Consider the following 22,693-nt stretch of genomic DNA (forward strand, 5'->3'; position numbering starts at 1 on the left):
GAGCAAACTGAAATGTAAATTAAGAAAGCAATCTAATTTACAATAGCATCAAAGAGTCTAAAATATTTAAGATAAATTTAACAAAAGACGTGTATTATTTCCCAGTGTACACCACAAAACACCACTGAAAGAAATTAAAGAAGTCCTAAAGAAAAAGAAAGACATCCCACATTTATGGATTGGAAGATGATACCGTTAAATGACAATACTCCCCATATTGTTCTATAGATTCAACGCAATCCCTATTCAAGTCTCAGCTGGTTGGTTGGTTTGCTTGATTTTCTGCAGAAATGAGCAACCTGATCCTAAAAGTCACAAGGAAATACAAGGGATCCAGAATGGTCAAAACAATTCTAAAAAGAACAGAATCAGAGGGCTCACACATCTTGACTTCAAAACTAACTTACAGAACTCAAACAAAAACTGATATTGGTATAAGGACAGAAATACAGATCAGTGGACTAGAACTTAGAGTCAAGAAATATGCAAACCCTTACATTCATGATTAAATGGTTTTTTGACAAGGGTGCCAAAGCAAGTCATGGGGGAATATGGACTCTAACAAACATTGCCAGGAGAGCTGTATACGTTCATGTAAAAGAATAAAGTTGGACCCCTTCCTCACAGCACATACAAAAATCACCTCAAAGTAGAACAGAGCTTAAGAGTAGAGCTAAAACCAGAAAATCCTTAAAAGAAAATACAGGTATAAGCTTTGCTGACCTCAGATTAGACAATGATTTCTTTGGACACCAAAAGTACAAGCAATCAAAGAGAAAAAACAATAAACTGGACTTCATCAACATTAAAAACTTTGTGGCTGGCATTTGGCCTAGTGGTTCAGATGCTGCTAGGGAGGCCTGCATCCCCTAGGGAGTGCCTGGGGTGGGGTCCTGGCTTCACTCCATTCCATTTCCTACCAATGCACACCCTAGGTGGCAGCAGGCAATGCCTCAATCCTCCAGCCCATGTGGGACACGTGAACTAACTTCCTAATTCCTGGCTTTGACCTGGCCCAGCCCTGACTGTTGTGGGCATTTGAGGATTAAACCAGCAGATGGGAGGTCTCTGTATGTCTGTCTCCTCTCTGCCTTTCAAATAAAATAAATAACTTTTTTTGAAAGAAAATTAAAAATTTTGAGGCCTCAGGGGACAAGAAACTTTGATACTTCAAGGGACAAAGAAGTGAAAAGACCACCCAAAGAATGCGATAAGATATTTTCAGATCACACACATGGCAGCATTATTGTAATAGCCAAAAAGTGGCAATAATCTACATGTCCACCAGTGGATGAACAGAAAAACAAAATGTGCCATGCTCGTACAGTGGAGTATTATTCAGCCATAAAAAGCAATGAAGTCGTCATTCATACTGCTGGACCTGGAAAACATTATGCCAAGTGAAAGAAGCCACACACAAAAGTCCACGTACTATATGGTTTGACTTGTGTGAAATGTCCAGAAGCAGCAAATCTTGGGAGATAGAGTGGGTTAGTCTTTGCTAGGGGCAGAGGGGCGGGGCTCGGGAGTGGCTACTCATAGGAACAGTGATTAAAACTAATGGAGTTAGCAGGGATGGCATGCACTAAAACCACTGAACTGTATGCTTTAAATGAGTGGCTTTTGTACTGTAGGCACTGCATCTCAGTCTAGTTCTTACTGAAAACAAATAGAAAACATACACAGCAGAAAAGACCTGTTCTCTCTGCTCTTCCCATCTCTACCAGCGTAAATCAATATTCCCCCTGTAGCAATTTAAAGGTTAAGAGAGGCTGGGAGACTTCACTACACGCTATAAATGGTTATGATAATATAAAATAGTACTAATAGAAAACAAACTTCATTAGAGTCTAGTTTAGCTTTAATTTAAATGCCAGTAATCCAACAAATATTTGCATTCATCACACTGATTCAATTCATACCTGAATTTTTATAAATAAGTATAAATTTATACATTCAGAAACTGGAAATAGTGAAAATATTTACTCTTAAATTCACAAATGATAATCCTTTCTACTGATATTCTAAATAAGGCTGGGGATTAAACTTCTCAATCAGTGTCCTGCTGGAACACACACAGTCTGTCTGAGGATCTTAATGAATCACAAGATGAGGAGGAAATACTTCTATTCAGGAATGTGTCTCTGTACCTGTACCATTAAAAAAGTGGACCTTTCCGCCTTACAGCGAATAAACATCCTATTTACCAAATATAAACTAATTTTAGAACAGACATACAAATGTGCGTGTTTTAATTAACTTTCCCATGGATGACTACCACTAATAACCATTCTTAACGAATTGAGCCAACAGATATATTCATCCATATCATGGCAGTTCTGGCTACTTGACTATTTAACAGGGAATCTTTTTTCCATTCCACACGCACGGTGAGCAACAAGGTTGGGATGATCACCCCTCTATGGAAACACGGCTCTCGGGGGCGGGGCCAGGAACAGTCGCCAGCACCTTCAGTCCTGGAGGTTCACTAGGGTGGAGGGGTCCTGTGAGTGGGTAAGGCCGGGGTCCCAGCTCTCATCTCCCACTGCTGACAAGTCATGCGGGCCCTCGGTACGCTCACGTCCCTCCTCTCTGTCCTCATGCTCTGCCATGCTCCCAAAGGATCTGAAGTAGCTGTTTGTTTATCTCTTAAAAATGAGGTCAGAAAGGAACATCTATGTGCTCACACAAGAACCTGTTCACAAATGGTCACAGCAGCCTTATTTACAACAGTTAGGAACTGGAAATATCCATCAAGCGATGCATGGATAAACAAAACGTGGAGCAGCCACACAACTCAATGTTAGTCACAAAACGGGGTGGAGGGGTAGCTGGTAGAGCCGCCACTCGTGATGCCGGCATCCCACACGGGCGCCAGTTCCAGCCCTGGCCGCTCCACTTCAGACCCAGCTCCCTGTAAATGTGCCTGGGAAAGCAGCGGAAGACGGCCCCAGTGCTTAGGCCCTTGCACCCACGTGCAGAACCTGGAAAAGCTCCTGGCTCCTGCCTGGCCCAGCCCTGGTTGTTGCAGCCACCTGGGGAATGAACCAGGAAGTGAAAGACCTTTCTCTCTCTCTCTCTCTCTGACTTTCAAATAAATAAAGTTTGGAGTGCTGCTTCAAGTCCAGGCTGCTCCACTTCCAACCTAGCTCCCTGCTAAAGCACCTGGGAAAGCAGCGGAAGATGGCCCAAGTACTTGGGTCCCTGCCACCCATGAGGGAGACCCAGGTGGAGTTTCAGGCTCCCCCGTAATTCTGCCTTCAAATAAATAAATAAACCTTAAAAACAGGCCAAAAAACCCCCTGGGGTCAGGGCAGGGTTTGGCCTAGCAGTTAAGATGCCGGTTACGATGTCTACTTTCTGTATCAGAGTGTCTGGCTTCAAGACCCGACTTGGCTCCTGATTCCAGCTTCTTGTATTACAGACCCTGGATGGCAGCAGATGGCAGCTCGAGGAACTGGCTTCCTGCCACCACGTGGGAAATCTGGACTGAGTTCTCATCTCCCAGGTTTGGCCCCAGCCTGGGGTCACTGTGACCATCTCTGGGGTGAACCAGCAGTTGGCAGCCGTCTCTCAAATACCTAAAACTTCAATTCCATGAACCCCTCTCCCCGAACCTGATTCAACAGGGCTCACCTGAGGTTTGGAAGTCAATCTCTATGGGATTGGAGAGACTGGTCGCTGCTTCTCGCCACAAGCTGCCACCAACGGGGGACCAGGCTGTCACCACGCAGCGGTACAGCCCCGCATCGGAGACCTGAGTTTGGTACATTCGATAGCGAAATTCATCCTCTTGCACTTTCTCTAACACGACGCCGTCCACCCGCGCGGTGTCTGTCCAGTTCTCCAGCTTCACCACAGAGTCCTGGTTCAGGGAGATGATGTACCTGGTCTCATTGGCACTGGAGAGGTCCCCCACGGGCTTCTCGGCCGTGATGAGAACAGAGTAGCGCGGCGACCTGATGTTCTTGGAAGACACTTTGCAAGTCATCTCAAACGTATTTCCTGCAGCAAAGAAAGGCTTTGGCTGCCTCGCCTTCACCACGAGCACCGACTCTGGAAAGAAGTACAGAACGAGGTGACTTCCAAGAGGATCCGTGGAAGTGGGTATGCACCTAAAGACGAAACGCAAGGAAGCAGGGCTGCGTCTGCAAACTGCCCCACACTGGCACCTGGGGGCATCTGGAAACTCGGAAGAGAATCATGTGCAGCCGTGATCAGGCTGGGAACCAGCATCCTGGGAGACGCAGTCAGAAAGGATTTCATGGGCAGTGGGCGTTTTGCCTTGAAAGGCCCACATTCCTTATCGGAGTGCCTGGGTTTGAATCCCGTCTCCGCCTCTGATTCCAGCTTTCTGATAACGCACACGCTGGGAGGCAGCAGGTAATAGCTCAAGTAGTCGGCTCCCTGCCACCCACACCAAAGACCTGGAGTGAGTTCTTGGCTTCCAACTTGGCCTGGTCCAGCCCCAGTCATTGTGAGCATTTTGGGAGTGAACCAGTAATGGGAACTGTCTCTCTCTTTCTCTCAAATAAACAAAAACTTTAAAAAAAAAAAAACGTATTTAATGGGTACAGGGGGAGAAGGAATTGATGGTGGAAACTTGTTGGTTTTTTTTTTTTTTTTTTTTTTTTTAGGACTTTCAAGTCCTTGAGAGGTTTCACTAAGGGAAAACACTCGAGAGGCTACTGGGCCCCAGGGATGCGAGGTGGAGCCCACTCGTGGTGAGCTGGGGAATGCAGTGCTGAAGGTGGCAGGCGCCAGCCTGCTGGCCAGGCCACTGCTCTCCTGCCGCTGAGCATCTGCTGAGTGCAGACAAACGACTGACTGCTAGCGAGCCCAGCCTGCCTGGAGGGGCGGGGATGGGAGCAGCGGCCTCTCCCTGTTGAATCACGTGAGCCTAACACCACAGAACAGATCTACTACTGAGAGGTCTGCAGCATTTGCATTTCCACTCGGTTTCCACTTTGGAGAGCCCGACTGAACATTGTGAGCAAGTGTACACAGTAGCATAACTTCAGGTCTGAGCGCATTACTCTGCTTCTCTGTCAAAACAGTAGCCGAAGCACACACACACTAGAAGTCCCCTATTATAAGGGCTCAGTGTCACTCTGAAGCTACTTCAATATTTGCTGAACAGAGGAATACAAGAATTAGACACCCTTCTTTCCTCCTTTGGTAAGACAGCTAATCCTATAATCTGTCTTGGAATACAGGAGATTTGGGCGTTGGGCTTTCCCCCCAAATCCGCCAGTAGAACGGATCTGCTACGCCACTGTCTCTCTAGAACCACTTTTTTCTGACGTTGCAGTGAGCCAACCACATCCTTCCTTGATTGTCCGGCGAGACTGCACACCCAACTGTTGATTAAACAGCTACTTTCTGAATTTCTAAATTCTAATTTCTAAATTCCAGGACCTGGGAGTACAGCAGTAAACACAACATCCAGGAGAGGAAGACAGAGTATAGCAGGTAGGATGTATGATATGGTCAGATGTTGATACAGGGCGCAGAGAAAAGAAACCAGGCAAGGAAGGGAGAAAGCGTGGGGTGGCGGTGGGGTGGGGAGTGTTATGACAACCCCAGACAGAGTGGCGAGTGAGGGAGGGAGGCCCTCATGGAGAAGGCAGTGTTGGAACAAGGACCTGAAGGCAGACAAGGAGGCAAAGCACGCCAGGCAGAGGGAACCACGAGCAGAGCAGAGGCCGTGAGGCAGGAGCAAGCCGGGGGCACATCCGGGGAGTGGCTCAAGCAGAGTGGGCGTGGGGTGAGTGGCAGGTGAGGCCAGAGGCAATGGGGCCAGCTGGCGGAGGGCACCCAGCACTCCTGGAAGCCCTCTGCATTTTGCTCTCACTGAGAAGGCAGCTGTGAAGGTTCAGAGCCAAGGAGTTTCATGAGCTGCCTGGTGATGCCCAGGGTTGCTCTAGTTGCTGTGTGCAAGGACAAAAGCAAGGAGATGGGTTAGAAAATTATGGTCTACAAGTAGCACAATGGTGCCTGAGAAGGTTGGGAGAGGAGAGCTGGCTAAAGCTGGAGAGGCCACTTTCAAGAGAGGTTCCAATACGAACTGCCTCAAATACTTTGGTCTCTGCCACTCCTGGAGGAGATCCCGGCTCCTGGCTGCAGCCTGGCCCATCCCTGTCTGTTGCAGGCATTTGGAGAGTGAACCAGGGGCTAGAAGATCTCGTTCTGTCTGTCCATGTCAACTCTCTCAAATTCATTTTAGAGGAAAGAAAAAGACAGTATAATAATATTGTATCTCTGGAAAGAGGTTAGGGTCAGAATGTAAATTTGGGAGTCACTGGTGTCTAGATGATATTTAAATTCACGCAATTACCAAGGGAATAAAGGTTAAATAGGAGTATAGGACTACATCCTGAAGTGGTCTAATGTTTGAGGTCAGAAAATGAACGTGAACTAGCTAAGGGGCTGAGAAGTAGCAAGTACGGCTGGAAGAGAGCCTGGTGAAGGCAGCGTCCCATAAACCAAGGGAAACACCAAAATACCTAGGCGACCCCTATGAAGTCAAGTGAGACAACTGACACCTTGACACTGGATTTTGCAATGTGTGGATCACTGGTCATTCCAACATGAGCAGTAGGAGGAAAAGACCAGAGGAAGTACCAGAGAGTGGGGGAGAGAAATTGGAGACATCAAGTATAGATAATTCAAATACTGTGGCTCTAAATGAAAACGAACAAGAGAAGATGAGGTGGGCAAGAGGAGATGCGGAATAGAAAAGCAGACGAGGAGGTGGGATCAAGATTAGGTGAGCTTTAAAAACCAACACATAAAACGAGACCTAACAGAATGCTGATGGGCCAATGGAAAAAATTTAGAAGAGAGGCAACCACTAAAGACTTAGAGGAAGAGCTGGGTGTCTGAGTGGTCAGAGGAGCTGGCTTTGCCAGGGTATCAGATGAGCAACACGGGCTCAGCTACTGGGGGAGAGTGCGGGTGAATTTTCCTGATTCTGTTTTTCTTGAATGGAAATTGGAAGAAGGACTAAGAGTTGCAGGGGTGGGAGCTGCTGAGAGAGAAGGCCCCGTGGGTAATAATCATTCAGGAGCACAGGCAAACAGATGAAGGAAACGCAGTGCTCAGAGCCCACTGCACATAAATGATCACAGACTCAAAGGGAGACCGGTCAACATGCCTGAATGTTTCTTTCTCCAACCACATTTACCTCTATAGATGCAGGCAGGGAGGCAGCAGGGAGCTGGCTTTGAACTACGTTGTGGTTTAGGTGGAGTATAAACGCAAACCAAGGGCAGGACAAGGGAGTTACAGGTATGTGCAAGGGAGTGATTATGAATGACGGGGATCTGGAAAACACGTACTTGATCCCCACCTCCCACTCCTGGACATATGTAAGAATGAAAGAGTCCGATGGCAGGCACGGCAGGACGAGTCTAACACTCTCCTGATAAACGATCACACTGGGAAGAGAGAGGTGAGCGGACAGTGGGGGACGAAGGACAACAGAAGGTGGTGGGATGAACTGACCATTAGCCCGGCAGGGTTGAAGGGCGGTTGCTGGTGTCCTAGGGGACTAATCTAGGAATAGGAGATGTTTAGGGAATAGGATGCTTGGGAGTGGCTCCAGTTATTAGAGCGACATGGTCTAATGAAGGGTCTAAGCATGGGAATAAAGCAGATGGGATAAGGAACACAATGACTGGAGAGAGGCCGACAAGAGACACAGGCTTACACCTACAGCAGGCTAGGTGCACCTGAAAACCGCCACAGGAGCACTAAAAAATTCCAGTGTTCACACTGAACATGGAATACATCGATTAAAACAGAATTTTAGTAGGACCCAAGCACCAGTATTTTCTTTTTTTTAAGCTCCTAGGATGATTTCAATTGCAGCCCAGGGCACTGCCTGGATACTGAAGTCAGGGAGATAGGAGCAGTACTAGAGAGAGTGGCCACGAAACAAAAGCTAACAGCTGCCAAGAACGGAGGACGGAAGAGGTCTGACGACTCGAGAGTCTAAGATGGAGATTTTTCGGGGTGAGGGAAGCGATCTGCAAGCTGCGTGAGGACTCAGGAGAGCACCTGCCCCCCACCTCTAGGCCTGGTTACGGCAGGGAAGAAAACACCACCACTTCGGAGGGCTCCAGGAAAGCTGGTCTCAGCAAGCGAGGTTGATGATGTTTAATGCGAGATAAAGAAAGAGGAACTGTTCAGGGAACAGGGGATTCTGGTGCTGGCAGTGAGTTCCAGAAGGTTCTCCAGGGCATGGGGTATAGGGGTAGTGGTGCTGAGTACAAAGAGGGTGTAGAGGATTGTAGAGTGGCGAATGGCTTCCTAACGTGACCTGAAGGCACGCCCTGGGATGACTTCAGCAAAAACCATACCAAAGCAGATCATGAACGGAAGGAAGCGCCTACCTTCTGACGCCCAAAATATGTTGACAGGTTTGGAGAAGACATCCTTGCTCTTCACCCAGCTGTTGTTCCGCTGCTTGGTCCAGGCAGAAACAACACAGTAATAATTGCCCCTGTCTTCCTCTGTAGTCCTTTGAATCCGGAAATTGAACGTGTCCGTGTGCTCCTTAGAGAAGATGAACTCTCCGTCCTGGGCCCGCTGCCTGCTCTTCTCGCCGTATTTCAGCGTCCAGTCCCCGTCCATGACTGCAAGCAGCTCGCTGGTCACCACGTCGTCACTGCGGCGGTTCATTCTGTAGTACCACGAGACCGTAAAGCGGACGCCCGCCTCGGCGCTCCTCGCGTCCACCACCCGGCATTCCAGCTCAGTGGGGTCATCTGAGAACCCGGGGACCTTGGACGCATTCAGGTATACCTGATAGCTTGGTTCTGAAGGGGTCAGGGAGAGAGGCCAGGATAAAACACAGTCAGACAGAGCAACACAGCGAGACTTTGCAGAAGCAGCGAGACAGATCGTGCTCTTGTGCTGCCAATTAAACACCTATCCCACTGACAAGAGCCCGAAACCAGAGTCCTTGTAGTGGATGGAACACGAGTCCACTCTGTCGCTCTAACAAAACACCAGAGGCTGGGTACTTTAGAAAGGAAAGAGGTCTATTTAGTGCACAGTTTTGGAGGCTGAATGTCTAAGACTGGATAGCCCTATCTGCTGGGCCTCTGCTGGGGGCTCCCTTGGCCATGTCACACATGGCAGAGAAGGAGAAAGAAAACCGGAAGTGAGCTGAACAGACCAAGTGCGTGGGGCGGCCTCATTTGCTAACAACCCACTCACTCACTTCAAAGGACCAGTGTTCCTCCCTTCCAAGGGCAGTGTCTCCTGTGACCTCATGGCCTCTACCAGGCCCCAATCTTAAAGGTAGACCACAGGGGCTGGTGCTGTGGCGTAGCACCCCATATGTTCATGTCCCAGCTGCTCCTCTTCCAATCCAGCTCCTTGCTAATGCACCTGGGAAAGCAGCGGAGGATAGCTCAAGTCCTTGGGCCCCTGCACCCACTTGGGAGACCCCAGGTGAAGAGCCTGGTCACTTGAGGAGTGAACCAGCAGATGCTTCACCCTACCTCTCCCTTTCTCTGTGTAACTCTTTCAAACAAGTAGATAAACCTTTAACACCCCCCCCCCAACCCTGCCCCAACTCAGCCTCACCACGGTGGGGACCACGCCTCCAGCCCAGCAACCTGTAGGAGACAAACCACAGCAGACAGAAGGGGTCCCAAGAGGGGGTCTCTGTAAAATGCGCTTCCCATACCCCACCAAGAAAGCCTCTCAAGGCCAACGCCAGGAAGCCACTTCCGGCTGGGGGTGGGGTGGGGGACTGTGCCGTCAGTTTTCCCAGCAGGCTGGAGTCTCCTGCGAAGGACCTGTTGGGAAGCTGTGTTCACACTTTGCGGAGACCGTCTACCATGCCAAGCAAGCCCGCAGCCCTGCAGAGTGCCCAGGGGAGCAATGCTGGAAACCCTACCCCCAGCACATTCCAGGAGTCCAGGCCCGTGGATCCCACAGCGGCTTGGGTCCCTGCCCTCCCTGGCCACATTCCAGAGGCAGGCCCTCGGGCCATCGCTCCCCCTGCATATTCTAATCTGCACCCCCCCCCTTTTCTCTATCTCTATCATTTCGTTCCTGTGAGGCTCGCTGCATCCACTTCTGCACCTCCACGTTTCTGTCCTCACTGGCAAAGATTTCCTGCACACTTGCCGAGGAAAACCAGGGGTGGATCCTCTCCGTAGCCTCCTTTCCTCCCCCAGTCTCCTCTGTGGGTTTCGTCTCATGACCTGAGGTTCCCAGGCCACGGCAGCGGCTGAGTCACCCAGGTGCTGAGTCCCAGGGGTGACGCTCTTCCTCCGTGCTCCCCTGAGCTCTGTTTTCTTGCATACCAGCCATCCACTCTGGGGCCTCCTCCCCGAGCTCCAAACACGCTGCCTTCTTTGAGGCAGGCACTCAGTACGTGTCTGCTGCCTCCCTGCTACAGCCTTTAGGAAAGACCCCGTTTCCCTTCCGTCCCACTTAGCCTTCTAGGAGAAACACAAGTTGACCTATCAGAGCTTCCCATTTGCTAACACCGTCTTTATCTGCATCACCACTTAGTTTTATTTAGCGTTGCTTTTATTTATGACTCACACGGATGATAAACCGCTGAGATCAAGGAACTGTTCTGGTGTGATTTACACTCCTAATGGAATTTATAACATCGTGACTTCTCCAAAAATGATTCACTGGGCCGAGATACAGAGAGAACTCCAAATCCTAATTCCCTCCGATGTCATCTTTGCAAGCATTTAATTACAAGCGAGCTTGGACTCTGTGCCACAGAAAGTTAACCCAACGCAGCCCCTGCCTGCCCACAGGGGCACACCCTGCTGGAGAGAGGCCCCCGGCTGCTGGGGCATCCAAGCTGGAAGGGACCTGAGCAGCCATCCAGGCGCGTGTGCTGAGGTCGCCCCGCTGTGGGCACGGTGCTGACCCTCCAAAGGCCCCCTCCCCAGCAGCAGCTGACTGTGGGACACACATTGCCGAGATGTGCTTATACCAGCAAGCGCACAAGACAAGAGACATTCAAGCCACCCACACCCAAGCTGCAGACTTGAACACAGACCCTGGACAACCAGGACAACCACAGGGGAAGGGTGGATTTGAACCAGCTGTGCGCGAAGCAGGCGCACTCTCCCTCGGTCCCGCCCAGACCGAGCTGTACCGGCCCCACGCCAACCGCCTCTTTCATAGTCTCAACTCCATGTCAGGCAGTGTCAAGACCATGAACTTGCACATGCTAGGATGCAGAGGCAGCAGCAGGCAAGAGCCAGGGCTCTGGAATCAGACGGTGTTCCAACCTGGCTGTGCCTTCGGCGTGCTGTGTGACCCTGGGCCAGGTTAACCACTGCAATGCTCCACCAGGAACAGCGGGGATAAGAGCAACTGGCTCAGAACATTACCGTATGTAAGGAACTAAAACAAACAAAGTTCCTGGTGTGCGTCTGGATTCCTATCCACACACCTCCACAAGTGCTTGGGAATTACCACTCAGGGGCCCTGGTGCACTCTAAGGAGAAGGAGCTTCAAAGAGGTTGACAAGTTGGCCACACAGCTGCAAAGTGGCGGCTCTGAATCTAGGGCCGCGTCCTTTCCACCACCTTCCCAGCACATCCTCATCTCTCGGATGAGCCAAATGTACTGCCCTCTAAGTTCTGTGTTTCCCACGTCCCACTGACTGCCAGAACGCCTGTTAGAAGGCTGGGTGCAGTGCTGGCGGTGACACGGCTAAGTTACTGCATGGGACTCTGGCCCAGGAGACGGGTCTCTGTGGGCCATCACCTCAGCCTGACCAACCAGCGCAAATGGAAATGCCGGGAGTCCTCTCCTATCACCTCCCAGACGGACTCTTCCATCCGCCAAGGGTTACTTCTACCCCCGGGCACATCCTCCCAGAGCTGTACCCTCTTAAGGGTGTTTTGTTAAAATCATGATGAGGGGCCGGTGCTGTGGCACAGCAAGTAAAGTCCTGACCGAAAGTGCTGGCATCCCATATGGGTGCCGGTTCAAGGCCCAGCTGTTCCACCTCCAATCCACCTCCCTGCTAATGCACCTGGAAAAGCAGTGGAGGGTGGCCCAAGTGCTTGGGCCTCTACACCCACGTGGGAGACCTGGCTGAAGGTCCTGGCTTCAGCCTGGCCCAGCCCTGGCTGTTGCAGCCATTGGAGAGTGAACCAGCAGATGGATGATCTATCTGCCTCTGCCTCTCTGTAACTCTTTCAAATAAATAAATATTTTTTAAAGATTTGTTTTTATTTATTTGAAAGGCAGAGCTACAGAGAGGCAGAGACAGAGACAGAGGTCGTCCATCCGCTGGTTCACTCTCCAAATGGCCGCAATGTGCCGATCCAAAGCCAGGAGCCAGGAGCTTCTTCTGGGTCTCCCACATGGGTGCACGGGTCCAAGGACTTGGGCCATCCTCTACTGCTTTCCTAGGCCATAACAGAAAGCTGGATTGGAAGTGGAGCAGCCAGGACTTGAACCGGCGCCCATATGGGATGCCGGCACTATAGACCGGGGCTTTAACCCGCTGTGTCACAGTGCTAGGCCCCTAAATAAATTAAAAAAAAATAAATAAAATTATGATGGAAGATAGTGGCTGTTTACATTATTGACAATAGCCAAGAAAAGGAATCAACCCCAGTGTCTATCAACGAGTAAGAAAACTTGGTCTAGGTGCACACGGAATATGATTCCAGCATTAAAAGGATGGAGACAGATGAACCTAGAAGATGATATGTGAAATAAACTAAGCCAGGCACTGAAAGACATCAGATACCTGATGATCTCACTTATAAGTCAAAGGACCTCAAGATGTCAAACCTGGGCTGGCGCTGAGGTGTAGCAGGTAAAGCTGCCGTCTGCAGTGCTGGCATCCCATATGAGTGCCGGTTCAAGTCCCGATTGCTTCACTTCTGATCCAGTTCCCTGCTATGGCCTGGGAAAGCAGTAGAAGATGGCCCAAGTCCTTGGGCCCCTGCACCCACATGGGAGACCTGGAAGAAGCTCCTGGCTCCTGGCTTCGGATTGGTGCAGCTCCGGCTGTTGTGGCCAACTGGGGAGTGTACCAGCAGATGGAAGACCTCTCTCTCTCTCTCTATCTCTGCCTCTCCTCTCTGTGTAACTCTTTCAAATAAATAAATAAATCTTTAAAAAAAAAATGTCAAACCTACAGGAGCAGAGAGTAAAAAAGTGGCGATCAGAGCCTAAGGGTTGGATGTTGGTCAAAGGACATAACATCTCAGGGCAGCCAAGTTCTGGAGAGTTGCTGTACAACAAAAGTGACTCTAATCAATGACGACACATTGTATCCTTGAACACTGCTCGGAGATTTTAAACGTCCAATTAAGTCTTCAATGCTCCCACCACAAAAATATATGTCAGGCAATGGATATGTTAATTGCCTTAATTTAGCCATTCCACAAAGTATGCACATATCAAGACATCATGCTGTATACCATAAATATACATAATCTTAATTGTCAACTAAAAATAAAGAGGAGGGCAGAGAAGTGATGACTTGATTGACCCATTAGCAAAAGGCAGGCAAGGTGAGGGCCCATGTCAACCCCCAGGGCAGCCTCCCCACCTCATGCCCCACAGCCCAGACATTCGAACCCAGTGGTCCCACGCTGCGGTCCAAATGCCTCCTGAGGCTCCAGACCCAGCAGAGGCCCACAGCTGAGTTCTTGGCATCTGACTGGTGTCTCCATAGCACCTCAAGTAAGGCACATCCGCAGTGCAGCACCCCTTCCTCCTCCACACCAGAACCAACTCCAAATAAACCCACTCCACTGTCTGTTCCTGCAGCCACATTCCAGCCCTGCAGACTCCTGGTCACCTCAGCCTGAAGCAGGTGCCGTCTCCCACTGTCCCTGTCCCTTGCTGTCCACCCTCGAGGTTCCTATCCTCACACATCCTACCCCTCGGTGTCTTCATCTCTCTTGTTCCCAGGCACTCTAGAAACACTTGGGAACAGAAGTGAAAACTTCACAGACAACCCCTTCACCCTGGCCCTTACTGCCTGAAGCCAAGACAACCTCAATGCCACCCCTGGGCTGATGGGACGGCCTGGCCACCTGTTCACTTGACCTCCCATGACCTTTCCTCGCTGCCAAAACTAGGAGCACAGCCCCACCCTCCGCCACGTGGGCCCAGCCCCGCTGCCCACTGCCTTCCCCACATTTGGGCAGCACCTCTCACTCTCAGCACCCCTTCACCGCTAGGCCTCCCTTCCCGCTGGCCCCTCAGCCTCAGCACGTGGTACACCTGCCCAGCTGCTAAATGACTGAGCAGATTCTCCTGATCTACTCTATCTATTTAAACAGTGGATCTGTTTAAACCCAATGGCTCCAAATGTAGAGACGCGAGAGTCCCAGGGAGCTGCACACTGTGCAGTCTCCCCAGTCCGGCAGGGGAGAAGAGTCTCTGTACGGACTCCACTGGTTTGGTCTCATCCTGCTAAAACCAACTGCAGACCCCAGGAAACAAGGCCTCAGTTGCAGACAGACAGACAAGAACAAGTGGATTCCTAGCTTGTGAACCGACCAGCCTGGTGGGTCAACTTTAGACTTAACACCCCTAGAGCAGATAAGATTCCACTGTGTCAGACTGGCCGGAGTATGGGTGGGTTCTTCCTTATTTCTGTTCAGGCGCATGTGCAGAAATGATCCTTTAAATGCTATTTTTACCATTTAAAAAAGTGGTCCTCAAGGCCCATCACGCGGACACCTCTCTGTGTAGCCTTTGCTACTTAACAAAGAATGCCTCCTTTGAACTCGCTCAGCATATCACACCTCTACTTGTTATTCAACACACGTGCACAGCGCTCCTACTACCTGCCAGGCTCCCTGCTCTCCAAGGATTTTATCTGAACACTGCCTTGGACTTTGGTTATTTGTATGGATGTCTTATACACCTCTACAGGACTCTGTCCAGAGCCTGGGACTTTCTATCTCATTCATCTGCACCTGCTACGCACGCAGTGCCTTGTACATGAAAGACATTAACATACTTCCTGAACTAAGTTTAACGTTTTGCATAAAAATTTGCTCATCTTTGGCACAAGCATTTCACCACTGATTACCACTACATTCTGCTTGATCTCATCAAGAAATCAGCTAAGAACGCAATGGTGGTTATGCTTAAAAAAAGGCTTATCAGTCAAAGATGCATACTGAAGTTTTGCACAATGACAAGACATGATGTCTGGGTCATGCTTTATACTCCTTCCAGAAAGAAAGAAAGTGTACGTGTGTATTCAGGAGAAGGAAGAGAGACAGTGAGATCAGTAAAATGTTAGTAATTGTTGAATTTGCTGGTTATTTCTCCTACTGTCATTGAAAGCTTCAAGCTGTAACATTAAAAACCAACAACAGTCTGCACCGTAAGCCTGTTCACAGGACACTGAAGCTGGGCCCGGTGCAGCGTCACTGGTGTTCTCAGAAACAGGGATCCGCCCCCGAATCTGCAGCCCGGGAGTGTCGGCTCAGGAGGTGACCCTCTCCAAATGCAAGATTTTTTAAACACTACAGGCCTCTCAACTCCTCTGTTAGAATTTTCCAGCCATGAAAAGCTTTCAGAACCCTTAGCTCGGTTGTAAAAACAAGGATTATGTGCCCTCTGTGTGCAGGGACCTGACCCAGAGGTTTCCACACAGATTCCTCCCCTTTCCTGACAGCTCTCCAAAGAGGGTACCACTGTCCCAGTGTCACAGAAGAGGGACCACACTGGCACTTATGGAGGGCTGTCTACATGTGCCAGGCCATCTTCGCTCCTTGTTATTTTCTCTTAATCTGCACAACAACCCAATGAGACTGGCAGTATTTTCATGTTGGTTTCCTAAAGGAAAAAATACAACAAACAAACCCCAGCAAAAAAAACACAGCCCAGCAGAGCTAAACTAGCAGACTAAGCCCCTGCGCGGCACACGTGAGCAGAATTACAGGAGGCTACAGAGCCACGGCCTGGCTCCCACTATGATCAAACTGCACCACCCTGTTACACACCCAGGTTATTAACCCTTCCTCAAAGTCGGGGACATCTGGGAAGACAAGCGGGTGGTAAAAGCTGGCGCCTGGGTTCCATGCGGTGCGCAGCAGGGCTGTGTCCTCAGCTCTTCTGAAACTTAGTGAACCTGGGGCAGCTGGTTAGGTGAGCGGGCTGCGCGAGAACTTACAGGACACAGGAGGGCGCCGTCTGATGATGACAACGGTGTGGTTTATGATCTTTAACAGGGCAGGGCCTTTAGAGGCAGCTGAGTGTAATGACTAATTGTCAAAGGGTTGCACGAGCTTGCACAATTCGATATTCTCCAATATTTACACAGGGAGAGCTCTAACTACGGAGCTATGTTTGGACCCAGCTTGCAGAGTCATTACAATGAGAGTGTATCCAGCATGAGCCATTCCAGAGCAGCAGACATACCAGGAGAACACAACACCTATGCCCACACCCCGAGCAGCAACACTCTGCGTACTCACTCCGCCCAGAGAAGGAGGTGGATCTGCAGGCTTGGGGCAGGCGCAGGTGCTTCCAGGACACACATGCTCCAGTTCCTCACCCCGTACCCTCCGAGTAGGGTAAGAACTCGGTGAGGAAGGGCCTCAGCAGTAATAAATTATCATCTCTACCAAGAAAATGTGCCGGGCACTTGACAGGCATCATCCCACTAAATGAAGCACACGGAAGCTGAGGCGCGTGACGTGACACACCCCAAACACAACCAGTTGGTGGAGCAGGACTCAACACGGGTCTCCTTGCCTCCACCGCTTGGCCACACTCTCCTGCCTTCGGGAATAATCCTGGACACACGGCTGATGATAATCTCCCTACAGAAACCTTCAGACCTAAATTTTATCTCCAATACGTGGCATACAGAACCCTGCAGTTTCTACCAAGTACTTAGCAGATTAACAGCTCCTTTTAAAGAAAAAATAATTACCTTCCTCAACAGCACACTGCTGGAGGAGGGGCGGGTCCTCCAGCAGCAAGGAATGCAAATCAGGCTCTCAAGCCTGAAGAGAACTCAGCCCTGCTTCCTCCCGAGCCTGCAGAACCTTCTCCAATTAACACCGCAGAAGTCTGATACTCCGGGCAGAGAGCTCAACCATGAACTGATTAGTATCCAGCTCTTGCCAAAGGCTCATTTAAGACATCTGATAGCAGGGAGAGATGGCTTAATATGCAGATTAACGAGTCATTCCGCTAGACTCTCTAAGTTTTCGCCATCTACTAGATTGGTTCAACACAAAGCAACATTTGTCCCCTACAGTAATTCAGCTTCTTACAGAAACTCCTTCACACACTTAAGATTTATGCCCACAGCTTTTATAGAGAGTGGATCTAAGAAGCATCCATTTAAACAATCACGGAGGGGCTTTTGTAAAACGGCGGCTGAAAGCACTGTCCATTATGTCATCCAATGCCCCTAAAATAAAAAGCACATGATAAATTCAGTGCCAAGAAAAAGTTTGTGTCTCTGCAGTTTGTTTTCCCTCCTCGGTGGAGAAGCTGTAATCTCAGCTCTGTTTAAACCTCTCTTCCACTCTTCTTAAACCTCGGAGGCAAACTCAGTGCTCAAGGGCAGTAACTAATTTGTCCCAACCACCTTGCGATATCTAAGATTTTTCTTTACCCCTTTTGATCTTATTTTTATGACTCTTGCTTTAAATTGTGCTCCATTTTGCAAGCCAACTTAAATCTGTTTGTTTTCCCCTCTCCTTCAAAGTAGGACACAAATCCTAAGTGGAAGAGACTTTTTCTCAGCCTCTAAAATTTTTTACTCATCACGAAGCTCCTGACTGCTGTGCGGGCTCCTGGATTTGCCAGCCACATTCACACCCCGGCCCTGATGTTTTCCGGGTTGGTGCAACAGGCACTGGAGAAGACCCCAGTCGGCTTCAACACACTCGCCTGCCTCCATGCGGCAACCCCAAGCAGAGGAGGACAAGAACTGCCCGGCTTCTGCGACTCTGTGCTCTGCAGTCTCCTAGGTGAAGCGGATCCCCAAGGCTGAAAACACTTGACCTAAGATGACAACAGGGTGGACAGACTGGATCCTGGGCTGTCATTCTCTCCCAGCTGTCCTAAATGTCAAACCACAGAATCAGGCATTAACCTGTAGATTCTGTTTTCCAAAGACGGCCATGGCCTTTCCCATTCCATGTGCCCGTCTGCGGTGTGACCTTGCTGCCACAGAGGGGGCTTCTTTCTCCACTCCTTTTGACCCTGAGTGGACTCCAGACGGATAGGACTGATAGAGACCAGCAGAAGTGATCGTGTATTGGTCCCAGGCACAGTCTGTAAGTGGGCCAGCAACTTCCGCTTCTTGCCCTTTGGGAGGCACCTGCCGTGTAAGATATGGGACCATCCTGAGAAGATCGTGCTGGGAGATGCCCAAGCCACGGAGTGAGGGCCTGGGGGAGGAGATGCATGTGGGGCAAGGGAGGCCTGGGAGCACAGTGCCAGGTGCACAAGAAAGCCATCGGGTAGGGGCATCCGCAGCCCCAGTTGTCCCCATGTGTATAAGAGATGGGGTCCTTTCTTAATTCCTGACCCTCAAAATCATAAGCAAAATAAAAGATACTGGTTCTCAGATGGGGACAGAGTTGGTACCGGACTCACAGGGTTATTTATTTAGGGCAAGTCCTGAGCCTAGTGCCTGGCACACAGTAAGTGCTCAGGAAGTAGCCTACCAAGTAGCAACATCGAGTGGGTGTGTCACACCTGCCTCCTTCTCAAGCATTCTTCTGTGACAATATTCCATAGTCGCATAACCTAGCATGGCACACGACCTACACAACAGAGTGCTTGGCAGGTCACCTGTCTTTCTGCCATTTTTTACCTCTTCTCAGACACTGCCCAGAGGCCCCACGTTGTGTCTGGCCTGGGATTCACACGCACATCCATATGTTACACACTTGGAGGCCGCAGGCTAGTGGCAGGCCAGGGCCCTCGGTCTCTTGGGGGGCCATGCAGCAAGGTCTGCTGATGAGCCTCCAGCCAGCGCAATTGTGCGAGTCACAGGCACGAGCAAGGAAGAGATTTAAGAGGAACGGAGGAAAAGAAAGCAGGTTTTCCTACCACACACACACACTCCTGGAGGGTTTACCCACGGGCCAATAGCTCTGAGTCATCTACGAGTCAAATATTCCTGCTTTCTTCATAATTCCGGTTTTCCTACACACACATCTTACAACGCAATGCATGTGTCGATTCTGGCTGATCTACCCATTCAGCCAACACCATCGAGTGCCTATTCTGTGCAAAGCACCAGGGAGCCAGGGTTCTGAGCTTGGCAGCCGCAGTGAGAGCCAAACACATGGGTGACTGGCACCACAGCGAGCCAGGAACTCCTGGGGAAACAAGCCACGGGGTCCTTAGGATGGGAACGGAGCCCCTGCCACAATTTAGTCTCTCCATTTCTTTCCACTCTCTGGAGAGCACAGCCCCCGACAAACCCCTTCTAGTTAAAAGAGCCCACCCCCTCCCAGAGCCCCCCGCTGCTGACAGTCCCTGCATCTCCCCCAGGGTACGCCCCGATCAATGCACCAGTACTTCAAAGAAGCCCTCAAATTGGAGTGCAGGCAGCACTTTCAAAAAAAAAAAAAAAAATCCTGGAGCTGGGATTCGGAATTGACGGCGGAAGGGTGCGGGGAGCCAGCGCTGGGCTTTGACAGCGCCACACAATGCACAGAAGATCAGAGCTGTGAGGCAGATTCAGCTCCAGAGATGAAAACTCCTCTTTTGGTGCTGACAACATCTGTTTTATTTTGAAGGTTGCTAAGGAGAGTTCTGGCTGGGCCAGCATTGTTCCAGTTCAGTACTTCATGGTGAGTCTCCTGCATGGGATTTAGACGGCAGGAATAAAAGCTCACCAGACAAACCCGCTCCTTCTCCTTTCCACCTATCAAAGGATCACTTTGCTAACAGGAACCCTCACATCCTGCCTGGTCTCCACTGCAAAACGGGCTGTCTCTTCTGCTTATTTTTTTTTTAGAATTTGTTTTTATTTATTTGCAAGGCAAGACAGACACTGGTAGATCTTTGGCTTATTGGTTCACTCCCCAAATGCCCACAACAGCTGTGGTTGCACCAGGCCAAAGTCAGGCCTCTAGAATAGTATTTAAGCGACCACCTGCTGCCTCCTAGGGTGCACAGTAGCAGGAAGCTGGACTCAGAAGTTAGGCCAGGTCTTCAACCCAGGCACCCTGACAGGGGATGCAGGTATCCCAAGGGACAGCTTAACCTATGTGCCTGCCCCACCTGCCTTTTTTCCCCCCTTTTTATAATTTATTTCCTTGAAATGCAGAGTTACAAAGAAGGAGAGACAGACAGAAACATCTTCCATCTGCTGATTCACTCCCTAGATGGCTACAACAGCCAGGGCTGGGCCAGGCTGAAGCCAGGAGCTTCTTCCGGGTCTCCCATGCGGGTGCAGGGGCCCAAGGACTTGGGCCATCTTCTACTGTTTTCCCAGGCCATAGCAGAGAGCTGGATCAGAAGAGGAGCAGCTCAGCCTCAACCTGGCACCCAAATGGGATGCTGGCACCGCAGATGGCGGCTTAGCCTGTACCAGCCCTTCCACTTGCCATCTTACTGTTCCTCTCCCTGTCCCCTCTGGTCTTACTTGCAAACTCTCCATCGTTGGCAAACCAAGGCTGACTAGGGAGAGCCGGCCAGATGGGGCAGACACTATTATCTCCTCAGCACAGATCCCAGTGCAGAGGTGAGGCAGAGCTGCGGATGAGCTGGAGTTCACGGTGGGAGGTCATTTACCATCAGAGGAGGAAAGGCCTTCAAGATCTGTTCGCCTCCCAGTACTCAGAGCAATGCCAAACGCCTTCCTCAGGGAAGACAGAGGAGTGCTGATTGACAGGCCTGTCCCATCCCCACAGTACGGCTGGTGGGAAGTGAAGCTCTCCTCACCCCGCTGGACCCCAGCCCTCCTAAGTCTACTCACAACGACACAAAACAATTAGGAAAAGGTGGTGACAAGCTTGCCCAGTGGGCAACCAAGTGGGACAGAGATGGGAAGACGGGCGTGGCGGGGGACAGAGCAGCCAGCCATCTTCACAGACACGACGCGCTACCGGGCGGCTAATCCTGAGCGAACCCCTGCTCCTCCCCGGGGATCATGTCCGGGCTGAGCGCACCCAGGAGAAGAGGCCCCTCCCCACAACTGGTGTCTGCAAACACAATCATCCAGGGATTCCAGGGTATTAGTGGAAAAAATTCCATCAACCCAAGGAATTCTCTTTCCGAAGCGGCCTTGGGAAAAGCACCAGCTCTGGTCAGGGAGCAGCCAGGAGTCTAGGAAGAGGAGGGAGGAACGGCAGATTCTCTGTCTAACAACAATCCATTCCCCAGGGCTCCGAACCTGCACATCTCAACAACAAAGGATGCTATATCCTCTCAGATGAGGGTGTTGAGACAACTAAGGCCTTCTTATCTGAACATCTCCCTTGCCTGCCGGACTCCGCTGCAGCCGGTTTCACCTGGGATTCAGCTGAGCTAAAGAATGCTCATCCTGATAGAGCGAATGCCCAAATAACACACAACGCTGAGTGCCCAGAGTCCTCCGGAAAGCACAAAGGCCAGAGGCAACTGGCGAGGAGGCCAAGAGCCGTGCTTCGGACCACTCACCTAGCCAGGTCACGCCCACAGCGGCTGCAGCAGACATGGCCTCTGCCACCTTGTGCCAGCTCCTGTTGTGGCCTGGTACCCAGAGTGCCACATGGCAGAAATAGTAGCCAGAGTTTTCTTTGCTAACATCTCGAACCAGTAAATGGTAGGAGCGTGCGTCCACGTGACTCAAAGCAACGTGAGGGGAGCTGTGCGCCAGGGAGTCGCGGTCCAGCCGGGCCAGCACGCGGGGCCCGGGCAAGGTGCTGTCCGGCGTCCTGCTGTAGTACCACGTCACCTCGGGCCGCACGTCGTCTGCTCGGTCCGTGGTGATGTTGCAGGTCAGGTCCAGATCCTTGCCTTCAGCCACAGACACGTTCCTGGGCACCGATGTTCGGAGAACTTGGAAATGAAAAACAAATACATCTAAATGATTGGGACGACATTTTCCCCACCCACTTTCCTTTTCAGTTCCTGTTCCTGGCACCAACATTAGAAGGTTTTGGACAGCTGTATTTGCAAGATATTTAATGAATAAATTCATGAAGCATATATTTTTTTCTCAAAAATGCTAACAGCAGCATACACTTATATACACCTACTTTACGCCAAGCAGTATTCTGAGTGCTTTAGAACGATCAACTCTCAAAGTGACCTTTGAGGTGGGAACTATCATCGTCTTAAAGGAAACTGAAGCACAGAAAAGCTAAGTAACTTCTTGAAGGCGACACAGCTAATACACGGTAGGGTTGGGGTCCGACTCTAGGCTAGCTGCTTCCAGGAAATATGCTCTTGACCTTTTTTGTTTTTTAAGGATTTAATTTTTTTGAAAGACAGAATGACAGAGGGAGCGAGAGAAAGAGAGATCTTCCATCTGCTGGTTCACTCCCCAAATGGCCGCCAGCAGCCAAGACCGGGCCAGGCTGAAGCCAGAACCACATCTGGGTCTCCCACGTGGATGGCAGGGACCCAGGCACTGGGCATCCTCCACTGCCTTTCCAGGTGCGTTGGCAGAGAGCTGGATGGAAAGTAGAGCGGCCAGGACTTGAACCAGCACTGTGGTGTGGAACATGGATGTCGACGCTGCATG

At 50.4% G+C, this 22,693-nt stretch overlaps 1 protein-coding gene across 1 annotated transcript in view; it reads right to left on the minus strand.

Annotated features, from left to right (window-relative positions):
- PTGFRN (prostaglandin F2 receptor inhibitor) overlaps positions 1-22,693 on the minus strand; it is a 79,286-nt gene that overhangs the window by 14,508 nt on the left and 42,085 nt on the right. Inside the window, exons 4-6 of the mRNA XM_008264605.5 lie at positions 21,625-22,005; positions 8,397-8,822; positions 3,637-4,056 (exon numbers count right to left, since the gene is read on the minus strand). Of these exons, the coding sequence (XP_008262827.4) occupies positions 3,637-4,056; positions 8,397-8,822; positions 21,625-22,005 (1,227 nt within the window). The remainder of the gene's footprint in view (positions 1-3,636; positions 4,057-8,396; positions 8,823-21,624; positions 22,006-22,693) is intronic.

The sequence above is a fragment of the Oryctolagus cuniculus genome, chromosome 7 (assembly GCF_051225735.1).
Source record: "Oryctolagus cuniculus isolate XC-2025 breed Fujian yellow rabbit chromosome 7, ASM5122573v1, whole genome shotgun sequence".
Taxonomy (NCBI): Eukaryota; Metazoa; Chordata; class Mammalia; order Lagomorpha; family Leporidae; genus Oryctolagus; species Oryctolagus cuniculus.